The sequence below is a fragment of the Salminus brasiliensis genome, chromosome 8 (assembly GCF_030463535.1).
Source record: "Salminus brasiliensis chromosome 8, fSalBra1.hap2, whole genome shotgun sequence".
Classification (NCBI taxonomy): domain Eukaryota; kingdom Metazoa; phylum Chordata; class Actinopteri; order Characiformes; family Bryconidae; genus Salminus; species Salminus brasiliensis.
The window spans coordinates 25,283,616-25,296,526 of record NC_132885.1 but is presented as its reverse complement, the minus strand read 5'-3'; the positions used below and the strand labels follow the sequence as shown (position 1 = coordinate 25,296,526).

Genomic DNA, 12,911 nt, shown 5'->3' with positions numbered 1-12,911 from the left:
ATTGAATATCAATATAGTTGCAACGCAATGTGCAACCATATTAATATGCTAGATTTTTATGGTGTCTTTCTCATACCCAAGGACACTGTACAATCAAGTGATTGTGTACAGTGGAACTGTACAAACACACCAAGAAAAAACTGCATAGATAACGGATAAAGGAAAAACCTTGGTGGCATTAAAAGAGGGAGGAGGACTTAAGGTGGGAAGAAAAGGAGAAGCTGGGTCGAAGTAACAGAGCTTGTGATCCATGTCACTGGGTTGATCTACCAAGAAACTTGTAATGGAAGACCTCAGCGGACAGGAAGCAGTGTAGGGGAAAGGCAGTCAGAACTATAGGAGGGGTGCAAGGCCATTCAAGGCCTTATATGTCAAGAGCAGGCCCTTGAACTGAAAACAGGATCAATTAAGGAGCCAGTAAAACTGTTGGAGAACCGGGTTGAATACTAGAACATGAGCAGAGAATTACAGTAAATGTCAAGTATAACAATGGGTATATGAGTGAGTGATTAAACTTGTTGGAAGATACTGTAACTAAGTAACTAGGCAGCTCTGCTAGGAATGCCTTACTCTTACAAAATGTCTTGCAAAATCTGTCACTGTAAAAGAAATTACAAGAATAGACACAAGCTGTATTCCTGTCAGCGTGAACACATTTCCTCTCAGCAATGCTCTTACTGACACAATTACAGTAACATGCATCACAGACCTTCCATGACACAAAATTTTAATTACTTGCAATTTCATCGGTATCTGATGGAAAATACCCCCAGGGCACTTCGCACATCTGTTAGGATTTAAAAGGTGGAAGGTCACTGACATGCCCAGAAGTGGTGGAGAAAGTGGTGGAGCACTGCTAATAAAATGCTTCCTCAATAAAATCCTAAAATGTAAGGGAAACCTTCTATAACTTAGAACAAATGCACTTTCTAGCAATGTTTTTATTACTATAGTGATATTATAATTATCTTAATGATACAGCGTGTGCCACTAAACCTGTGGATGGGTGATATGTCAGTGTTTATAATAAACAACAGATAAAAAACAGATGAAGTTGCACTTACAGCAATAATAAGATATTAGAATGTCGTAGATACTGACTCTGACAATATTTCTCCCTGTAACCTGTGGCTTTGAGTACTACAGGCATTATTTGATCTTTGGTTCTCCCAATCTGTCTATCTAAGTTATCGTAGTGCATTTAGAAGACAGGTTCATAAAGACTCACTTAGATTATAAAATGTTGATCATAAATGATTTATATTCATTTTTATGGTGTTTTCAAATATGTCTTAACAAATGTTTTGGCCATTCAAACTAAATACACAATTAAAATAGTATATATATTAGTAATATATATATATATATTCTAGTAGTATATATATATATATATATATATATATATATATATATATATACGTAGTAGTAAGTATATATATAATGGATCAGGAACATATCTAGAAGTATCTTTATATGCTCTAGAAGTAGAATTATATTTATGGCACAGCATCTACCCTGTACTCTGAACAACAGGCAAATACATGCTGTATGGTTTAGGAAAAAAAGGCCTATTGTATTCTCTGTTAGAGCCACTCGTACAAACTCCTACATAACTTTCAGAAAAGCCCAACTCACAAGGTTACCATCTAGGATATTAAAACTTCAGACTCCAAAAGGAAATGATACACATGGTTTTGTCCAAGACTAAACACGGTCAGTGGAGATCCTCCAGCGGATATCATTTCAGCTGTGTCTAGGCTATAATTTGCGTCCAGGAAACAGACTCAGGGACGAGCAGACTAACTTTCATAAAGTTATTCTCAGATTGTTCGGATAACTCTAATGAGAATCCTAACCCCTGTGGTCTGTGCTCCATCGTCTCATCTGGAGTGCTGTTGAAAACAGTTAGATGGTTAGGCTAAACTAAGCGGCCCTTATATAAGATAGTGATGGCATCCCTTAAGAAAATGTATCCTGCTTTTAAATAGTAATGAGCACCAATATAAATAACCATTGTTTTTGAAAGTGGAAAGAAAACTATGGTATTGTTACTATGGTATATCTACCGAAGGTTTACTATTTCTACAGTTTAGTATCTCTACTATATCACTGTTCTTTATAGTTTTAATGTATGGCAATCTGGATTACATTATTATGGTTTGTCTCATGTTCAAGGAGTTAAAAAAAAAATTCTATTGTATTATTTACATATCAAATTTAACAACAACAACAACAACAATAATAAGTAATATTATCTCAATATTATATGCATATTACATTAATAATAATACAGTATCATTAATGGGTACATTTAAATTATTTTGTAGACTATTTATAGATCATTGCACATGACAGGACATGTGTGGATGTTACTATAAGCTGTTAAACTCATATACAGACCCAATATTTCATATTAACTGCTTCCCACAATTTTTTTCTGGTGATATAAAAAGAACTCTTTATCTAGATAAATATTAGATTTGAATTATTTAATGAATTACTAATTAATGTTTTTTTTAAAGCATATAACCTGCAGTAAAGTGTGAAAATTCTGATTTATACAGCAGTAAATGATCTATATTTGATCATTTTCATTACAGACGTCTGAACTCAAGAAGGACTTTACGTGTGAAACTGCGCGCTGCGATGACGGCACTTTAACCGTGCGCATGCGCAGTAGCGTCACGGTGAGACGGGGACGCGTGTGAGCTGATGGACAGGTAAACACTAAAGCCACATGTGTTTTGTTCATGAAGTCGTGACTCTGATGTGTCTTCATGTGTATAAATCACTGTGAGTGTAAGTGTTGTGGTATGCGCGCTGTGCTCCTCAGAGCTCAGAGTCGTGTCCTGCCTAATCAATACTAACACAGACAGACTCCGGCGGCTATTTACATCTGAGGGTCTTCAGCGGCTCTTCAGCCTGGTTGTGTCTGTGTTTGGGAGTTTACTGGTTGCACAGTAGTTTGGCAACAGTGGAAATAGTAGCTAATATTGCAGTTAATTCTGTGTCTCCGTTCAGGTCATTTAGCTACGTTTTCACGTTTAAAATACTCTCTATACATCGCAAATCCAGCTAAATATGAGTTTCCTCCATGTTTATATTCTTTTGCCAGTTGTATCTATATAAATGATAATGCTACTGGTAGCTAGCTAGCTATACTACAAGTGTCGATTAACGCAGTTTGTGGGGCAGGGTTAGGACATGTCAGCTTCAGTATGATGTAGCTACCAATAGATCACCAGTACCGTTAGCTTGCTACAACAGTGCTTGGGTAAACTTTCATATTTTAATACTGACAGAGTCTGACAGAGCTTACTTTCACTTTCAGTTTCTCTGGTACGTTTTCCACATCTGCCTCCAGCTCAGTTCTTCTAGCAGTGAACTAAGTGTAGCCCAGTGTCCCCCATTTCCTACCCTGAAAAGGAACAGTCCTACAGGCTGTTTTGCTGGGATGCCAACCTTAAACATTTACATTTAAGGCATTTAGCAGACGCTCTTATCCAGAGCGTCTTCCAAAAGTGCTTCACTGTTTCCTCAAGAATAACCTCAGCTAGTTTGAATAGACTTAAAATTCAAAGAGACCTCTAAGTTTAGACACGACTAAACACAAGTCTGTAAGGAGACCCTAGTACTCTATTATTCGCCCAAGTAAACCTTGTAAGCATATCCTACCATTTCTCAGCAACCCTGTGCAGATTTAAAATGATGTGAAGGTGCACGTATTTGTCACTGAACAGTGTACACAACAGTGTCCTCCGCATTTAACCCATCTGGTAGTGAACACACACACACACACACACGTGTTAGGGGCAGTGAGTACACACACACACACCCAGAGCGGTGGGCAGCCAACTCCAGCGCCCGGGGAGCAGAGAGGGTAAAGGGCCTTGCTCAAGGGCCCAACAGTGGCAGCTTGCCGAGCCCGGGAATCGAACCCACAACCCTGTTATCAATATCCCGGCGCTCTAACTGCTGAGCCACCACTGCCCCGGGATGCACCGATACCACTTTTTCCTTTCCAATGCCAGATTTTCAAGTATCTGCCGATACGGAGTACCGATACCGATACTGACTCTGATTTAAATACTCGATAGACGGCTATAAATCCTGATACTTTTTAAAAGAACAGCAGGTACTGGTTGAGTACCTGCACATTTGAAAAGTGTCAGAGCTATATAACAATAAAAAACGCCACGACGCAGAAAGCAAGTAGAGAAGCATAATCTCGACCAAACAGCTTTTTATTTAGTGTTTTAAATTAATTTCATTACACGTCTCTATGTAAAAAGATACTAAAGTTCAGTGTGTGGCCTTAAAACAAGCTGCTTAAACTTTTGATTTTAGAACCAAAAACATCACAAAAAGTGCCAACAGTTCTATTAAATATCTATTTATTGGTAATAAGTATTTCTGACTGTCTGTTTACTGGTTGCTTAAACATTTGGTTTTATAAAGTTTGCAAACCAAAAAAAAAAGTTAAAAAAAAAGTACGGCATCAGTAAGCTTCATGGTATCTGGCCTCTCTTTTTCCAATACCGATACCGTGTGTAAGTGCCAGTATCGGAGCCAATACCAACACATATCAGTGCACCACTAATGTGAACATGCTTTATTGTGAAATACTTGTTGTTTTGCAGTGCAGTGCTCCTGTGTGATTTCCATGACACCCCCCTGTACTTACCTTGTATTTAGAAGCCTCTTATTTCCCCTTTATGTGTAGACACTGCACCACAACTCCACTGTTCAGGAGTTGTGGTGTCCTAGAAGATTGGAGTTTAGCACACTACCTTTTTTGTTTGGCCTAAATACATAAAAACCTGGCAGTTGCCAGATCAACTGAATCAATGTAAGGGCAGGTCAGTCTCCAGGACCTTTTGGATGCATGTTTTTGGCTTCTCATTTACTTATTAATCCATCAGCATTCAGTTCTCTTTCTGTAAGGGGCAATGTCACATAACGACTGCTGAAACTACTGCAGTTCATTGCTTACCTTTCTCATTTTTATTTATTTGATTTATTTAGTTGCCATTTCACCACCTGAGTAACCCTGTGTGTTTTCTTTCCCTGTTGGCCTCAGCCACCAAGCCGCTTCTCCAGAATGGCTCCTTCCTCCCTGTCTTCCTCCGGCTGCTGTTGCTGTCCACGCTCCTGGCTGTGCTCTCGCTCCTCTGCCTACACTCTGGCTCTGGGATTGGGCTTTGTCACACTGGGGACCAGTCGCATCATCCTGCTCAAACTGTCTGCCAATGAGGGTAAGCATTATTTATTATTGACATTTTGCTGTCGATCTCCCCTACCTCGCACATGAGCATGTGCTCAAATATGGTATAATGGTACATGCGACAGAATTCCTGGGTTTATTTCAGTGAGCAATCAATTACATATAATTGCAGAATGGTTACTGTAATTTACTCTTAAGACTTTTAAGACATCTTAAAAGTCTAAAGGTATTATCTTGGACCTTCGTAGTTTGCTAATTATCTGGAATTGTTATTTGTTTTTCAGAAAACACGTATGATTTTCTCCCTGCCTCTGTGAATTTAATGGCCGAGGCAGTCAAACTTGTCTTCTGTTTGGTGATGTCACTGAGAGTGATCATTCGAGGTGAGCTTTTTGGGACCTACCGAAGATACATATTCGACCACTAATATGACCAAGGCACTAAGTAAACTAGCAAAGGCCTCAGTTACGCTACCATAGGCTTTATGTATGCTAGCTAGTAAAATGGGTATTGATAACACAAGCTTGCAAAATGAGTGCCATGATATAGCCAATATATTATACTACTACTACTACTAATAATAATAATAACAAGAACAACTAGTAGTATTGTTAGGCAAGCAGAGTGGTACAGCTGTGCCCCTCTACATTCTTTGTGTGCCCCAGTACAACAAGTAGTCTAGAAACGCCCCTGTGTGTGCTTATGTTCTCGTCTATTTTTTATATTTGTGTGTAGAGTATTTGTTGATTTTGTAATGGTTACTTTACAGTAAAGTCACTTGTTGTTATTAAATATGCAATATGCATGACGTTGGTGTGGCGCAACAGATAACACCACTACATGCCAGTGAGCTACCACACCATGTGGGAGACTGGGGTTTGATTCCTGGTCTGGGTGAAGACTCCTAACACTACATGGGCCCACCTCTGTAATACCAGTAACCTTGTAAGTCCCTTTGGATAAGAGCGTCAGCCAAATGCCATGAATGGAAATGATGTCAATGTAAATGATGTCATTTGCTCTATTAATCACACATACATAATGCAGTTTCATGTTTACACCAGGTGTAAAAAAAAAAAGTAAAGATGCACGTATTTGTCACTGTACTATGTGCAGTGAAATGATAGTGTGTGTTCACTACCATCAGTGGTAGTGAACACACACACACACTAGTAAACTAGGGGCAGTGAGCACATACACACCCAGAGCGGTGGGCAGCAAACTCCAGCGCTTGGGGAGCAGAGAGGGTGAAGGGCCTTGCTTAAGGGCCCAACAGTGGCAGCTTGCCGAGCCCAGGTATCGAACCCACAACCCTGTCATCAATAGCCCAGAGCTCTAACTGCTGATCCACCACTGCCCCACATTTTCATGACTTTTCATTCCAAATGTTAGCTATTAGTTCATATTTACTGTTGCAGAACTGCTAAACATCATTTAATATTTGTAATTATATGTCCTGCAGTGTTTACAGTAAAATAATAAAGATTTTGAATCCTGATTCTTTTGTGTGTGTTTGTTTTGCAGAGGGTCGCTCATATAAAGACTTGGGTTGCTCTTCTGGTTCCTCTCTTCCTAGCTGTCTAAAGTGGGCAGTCCCTGCATTCCTGTATTTCCTTGACAACCTCATTATCTTCTATGTTTTGACCTACCTGCAGCCTGTAAGTAAGACTTCAGCAGTTTGTAATGTGACCTGCATCCGCTTTCTCGGATAGAGTTTTGAAATCACTGCTTACTGCATGCTAGTATGGGCCGCTTTCCTGCACCCCAGCTAAATAAACCATGTTGATACCCATTTATTTCACAGGCCATGGCAGTGTTGTTCTCCAATGTTGTCATTCTTACCACAGCCGTCCTGTTTCGAATTGTTCTGAAGTAAGTATGGAACTAATTCATATTTTTTACCATTTAAAACAGTTCACAGATACCTGCTGAGTTGATTCTGTTGTGTGATCAGGTCCAACACAATGTGCAATGAATGATAGGGCTGCAGTGAATGACCATTCTGTGATCATCAGTTAGTTATTAAATGTGTAATCGAAGCAATTAAACATTATTTTGGCATTATTCTGCAGCTTTTGGCAACTTTTATTAACAAACATTGATTGACACATTGATGGACCTAAAAATTAGGTGTTTTAACTGCAGTTTTAACAACTAATTATGCAAGCAGGTTGAATCTTCAGTAACATTGCTAAACTATTGCTAAACAGAAAAGGCTGAACTGTAGCCTTTCATGCCCTGAGCGTCTTTTTACATAAAATGTAAATGTGGAAGTTGCGTCAGGTACATGGCCAATATATGGCCAAATATTTATAAACACCCCTGCTAATGGATGCATTCAGCTTCTTTAAGTTGCACCCATTGCTGACAGGTGTACACAGGTGTACATATGTGTATAAAGAGGTATTTCCAATAGAATAGGACTCTATGAAGCAGATAAACATGGACCTTTTGTCACCAGGCTTAATGCCAGGCGTGGGCTAGAGAGGTATAAAACCCCCAAACATTGAGCTGTGGAGTAGTGGAGCTGTGTTTTCTGATGATGAATGATGATGTTCCATCCAGTACTTTTGGGATGAGTTGTGGAGTTAGTGGAAGAAATGGGATGGTAAGCATCCAGCATCCCGTCTTCACTGATGCTCTAGTCACAGAATGCAATTAAGTTCTTGCTCCAGAAGCCTTCCCCAGACAGTAGAGACAGTTACTCAACTATTTTCAGAACCCTTGATTTACCTGGAAGGAACAATAAATGAGTAGGTGTCCCAATACTTTAGTCCATGCGGTGTATTTTTACATTGGCTTCCATTGAAGGTTAAGAAGGTTTTATCCATCGCTTGTAATGTTGCCATTGTGGAGATAGAAGGTTTTGCATGACAGCAACAGTATATATCCCAGCCCCCTTTGCTAATTTTTTTGTCCTACTTTTTTCTTCCTGCAGGAGGCGATTATCCTGGGTACAATGGGCTTCCCTCATCATCCTCTTCCTTTCCATTGTGGCGCTAACTACAGGCACAGCCGGTAACCAGCATGCAAACGCCTCTCACATCCTGCACCCAGCACACCTCTCCACTCCCTCCAGCAGCTGCCTCAACTACACACATTTGGAGATGGAGCGGCACAACCTCAGCAACTCCAGCTGGGTGGACGGACTACCCCAGCAGCTTCGGGATAGCCAGCTCCTCCAGCGCCTGCACAGCTTCGGCCTGGGCTACGTGCTGCTCCTTCTCCAGTGCTTCATCTCACCGATGGCCAACATCTACAACGAGAAGATCTTCAAGGAAGGAGAGCAGCTAGCTGAGAGCATCTTCATCCAGAACAGCAAGCTGTACGCCTTTGGCCTGACCTTCAATGGCCTCACGCTGCTCCTGCGTGCAGACTATAGGGCTCTCACGCTGCACTGTGGCCTGCTGCATGGTCACAATGTCTACTCCATAGTGCTGATCTTCATCACGGCTGCCTTTGGCCTTTCTGTGGCCTTCATCTTAAAGTTTCGTGACAACATGTTCCACGTGCTGACGGGCCAGATCACCACGGTGATCATCACCGCTCTTTCGCTGTTCCTCTTCGACTTCCGACCCTCCCTGGACTTCTTCCTTCAGGCTCCAGTGGTGCTGTTGGCCATTTTCATCTACCACAGCAGCAAGCCAAAGGATGTGGAGTACGCGCTGCAGCAGGCACGGCTCAGGGTCATCAATGGGGAGGTGTTTGAGAGGTCAAGAGGGGTAAGTACCCAACCTCAATGTAGGAAAGCACTTTCACTTGATCTGAAATTTAACTGTTATGGCAAAAAATATTTTTATTATGATAATTTTTTCCAAACTACCACAATATTTGCATCCAGTTAAACATGTCTCAATACATTTGTATAAACCAAATGACAGTAAATGAATAATTAATTAATTGTTATTAGTTGTATTTATATGTATTTCTAATTATTATACTAATAATTAAGGCACTACTAGTTTGTTTTCCTCTGTTTCAACTTTTCAAACTTTTGAAGACCTAAATAGCATGAGACATTTTGTGTATTATGAAAATAAGGTAAATGAGTAGTGATACTGTGTGGTACTGTGTAATGACCACTCCTAAAGTGGCCATGAACATCTATGAGTACATTGTTTTTTTTAAGCTGACAATTTGTGTATTATTTTTAACAAAAAATCGTGTGTTTGTGGAGCAACAAGGTAGAACAATCAGCAAAAAAAGATGGCATAGTGGCATAATGTTTTGAAAGTATAGAATTTACTTTGTTTATAAATGTTTATAAAGTCATCTATCATGGTAAGAATGGCCCATCACCATACTACCTTCTCCTGTTCTGAATATACTCTTATGCACTCTTAGTCTGTAGTATGTTGCCAGCGGATTCATTACTTTTCAGGTACACAGAAGGATCTTTTGTAGACAGAGCCAGGCAACTGGATGGGAGATAATCCGATTTAGGAAAAGTGGAAAGAAGCCTGATTCCCTGTAATGTAGTTCTGATTTAGTGCAGCCCAGGCATACCTTGGGAAATTTTGTTAGTTAAATCAAGTGTAATATTTAGAGAAAGAGTAAGGACTTGGTTAACAGCCAGATGAATGGAGACATTGTTTAGCAGTGGTTTAGAAACTCTGTTGCTAAACCACTGCTTTGAACATATGAGGAGAGGTTATGAGATTGAAAGTCATGTTTCCAGGTTATCTGAGTCAGGTAATTACCTTAGACCATATATTTGGAACTAGACAGGTAGGACGTGATTCACATGGGATTCATTTTTTTCCAAATACGTATTATAAATTCTTCATCAGGGTGGGACCAACTACGGAGGAACTGCACTGAAGTCAAAGTATGAGTTCTGTGCCAAAATGTTAATCAGTTAAATGTAGTGGAGAGTAGAGCCAAAAATATACTTCAGTGAAAGTCAAAAAGTATTTACAAAATGTACACTTCTAGTTTGGGATGGGCAATGTGGCAAAAATGTGGCCACTTTAGAAGTACTGTAGAAGATTGCATGATACACAATATTTTTCATGATATGTTGTTTTTCTGACAAATCAGTTGGAACAACAAGAACCCACAGTACTGGATCCAGTTAAACCAAACAGTAATTGGCCAATGTTTGTTCAGTACTTTAAATATAAACATGCTGTAAGGTGATATTCCGATTAGATATGAGCAATATGACAATATTTCATTGTATTGTGATCATTTTTCTGACTGTTCTGTTTATTGGGTAAGCAGTTAATACCCTCACCCACCCTGCCCCTGCCGTCACCGTGCCAGACAAAAATCAGATAGTTCAGTTCAGTTCAATTTAGTTCAATTCAATTTTCATTTTACTAATACAGGGTTGTACAGTACAACCACCGGTTAGGCTAAAACTTCAGGTAGGATATGATGCAGGGACAAAAAAAAAAAAAGAATAAAATAAATTTTGAAATAAATAAATAAATTACTGTGATATACTTGGAATGTCAGATTTCCTGATCAGAGAAGACAGAGAAGAAGGGTACCAAATTGTGAAGCTGTTGATGTGTATTACCTTTAAAGTGTGTATCTAATATTTTCCAGGTAGATAAATAAGCTGATATCCATAAATCAGCTCTCAAATAAAGGTGGGGTGGAACTTTTCCACAGAATCAAAATAAGATGTCTAGCTAAGATGCAAAAGGAAAAAGATGCAAAAAGCAAGAACTTTGGAAAATTAGAAAGTAGAATCTCTGGGTGATAAATCCAATAAAAGTCCAAGTATAGTAACCAGGGAACAAGGTTCAGTTTGACAATTGAGTATGAAGGAGAAGCAGCCAAACACAGACTGCCAGAAGGATTTTAAAGCAGGGCAAGACCAAAACATATGAGACAAGGTGGCTGGAACTTGGCAACATTGATCACAAAGAATGTCAAGATTAGGGCTAAGATTAGTGCCCAACTTTAACTGGGTAAGTGATGAGCTCAAAATGATCAAAAATATGAATGCGGCAAATGATCTTGTCCCAGTCATCTTCCTTGAAATTGAACTGTATTTCCTGTTTCCACTGTTGTTTACTAACAGAGTATTGTAAAAATAAAATAATGTCATGATACACAATTAGCTTTTTTGTTATGGGTATATTGTGGATATTGTCAGTATTTAAAGAGTTATTAGTGTGATTAGTTCTAGTGTAACTGGACAGATAATTACAATGACCATGATATCAAAATATTATTAAAATCTTAATAAAATGTAAATGTTAAAACATTACATACAAACATATCGCCTGCCCCTTATAATGATAAAAATACTGCCACATTGCCCAACCCTACTTCTAATGGTGGGGTTCAATTTTCACATACTATTTAGTGTGGTAGCATGCAACTTTAGATGCAGACTGGCAAATCTGCCTCATCCTAACCATAGACACGGCTTTAATGTATATTTAAATGTTATATTTAATGTATATATTAAGTAACTTATAAGGTACAGTTACTCAAATTTCCACCTCTGATCTTTTTACACACCCAGTCTGATGTTGCTTGTATTTCTGTTTTTTTTTTTTGTTTTAGGACGGGGAGGAGTTGGAAAGACTGACGAAGTCCAACACAGAGAGTGATTCTGAAGAGGAGTCTTTCTGAGCCACTTGTGATCCGGCCTTCACCTGCTGTGGCTTGACTGTAATTATCTTGTAAATGATCTGTTAATGTGCCTGTATTTATAATGCTGTAATTATGATGCTAATGTATATTTATCATAATCTGTATATTATGGTATATTTATCATAATCTGTATATTTTGGTATGTCAAGTCTATTGAATGCCCATGGATGCTGAAACTAAATTAGATGATACAGCTTCAGTTAAAATGGTCCAGGTGAAGTCCGTGCATATGGTCTTGGTCTGCAACATGTTTTGTAAGCCACTTATCAAGGTATCATGCTTGCATTGTTACCATAATTGCTCATCACATTCAAGGTACGTCCATTCCGTTCCTATTACCTTTAACTACTACTGACCTGTTGTTTACAGTGTGCTTGATTTGCCTACAGTAGTTGTTTTACTGTAAATGGAGATGACACAGGCGGAGCACATGGAAATATGTGAAGTGTTGTAACTTTGAACTGTTTGAATCTTTTTCTCTTGTTTACATAATTTAAGTATTATAACTATTGTATATTGTGCCACTGCATTTTACTTTCTGGGTCAGATTTCTTTAAGAAATGAGTATGCATTGAATTCTTTCATATCAGGTAAACTACATGATTGTTGGTGAAGCTGCGTTGTTCTCAGAGGAACACCTATAATAAATCCGCTTGAGAAACATCACTCAATGTCTGTTAGAAGTAATTGTGTAAATATACAATATGATTTTAATCGGAGTGCCAAAATATAGAAATGGTCTCTTCTGGAGTTTAATAAGTGTGAAATTAAACATTGGTTTGAAATATCGTGCAAATCTAAACATGATTTTCACATACTGATGATCTGAGGATTACATTTTGTCTCGAAGCTAACAAGTATCTGTGCTGCTGAAAGGAGCTTTAATCTTGGGTAGCCTGAAGTTGGGTTTTCTTGCTTGAAATAGTATTTTAAGAGGAAGTGATGTGAAGATATACTGTGGCATTAATGTGTGTGTCAAAGTCTGTAGCTATAGCATGACACTACTGCAATGGTCCCAAATTCCCTATTGTTGAAATGCAATTGACAGTTCTATGCAGCCAATGGTGTTCCA

The 12,911-nt window shown here is 38.9% G+C and overlaps 1 protein-coding gene across 1 annotated transcript; it reads left to right on the top strand.

Annotated features, from left to right (window-relative positions):
- The first annotated feature begins 2,667 nt into the window (after positions 1-2,667).
- On the top strand, positions 2,668-12,505 carry slc35a5 (solute carrier family 35 member A5). Its single transcript, XM_072685204.1, has 7 exons — positions 2,668-2,720; positions 5,081-5,255; positions 5,509-5,607; positions 6,749-6,882; positions 7,029-7,096; positions 8,163-8,946; positions 11,750-12,505. Exons 2-7 carry the CDS (start codon positions 5,102-5,104, stop codon positions 11,816-11,818), a joined length of 1,308 nt encoding a protein of 435 aa, XP_072541305.1. The 5' UTR covers positions 2,668-2,720; positions 5,081-5,101; the 3' UTR covers positions 11,819-12,505.
- Positions 12,506-12,911: the final 406 nt, after the last annotated feature.

Coding starts and splice junctions, on each gene's coding strand:
- slc35a5 (XM_072685204.1), top strand. CDS start 5,102: ATGGCTCCTTCCTCCCTGTCTTCCTCCGGCTGCTGTTGCTGTCCACGC. Junction 6,883..7,028: donor TTTTGACCTACCTGCAGCCT/GTAAGTAAGACT, acceptor TTTATTTCACAG/GCCATGGCAGTGTTGTTCTC. Junction 8,947..11,749: donor TGTTTGAGAGGTCAAGAGGG/GTAAGTACCCAA, acceptor TTTTTGTTTTAG/GACGGGGAGGAGTTGGAAAG.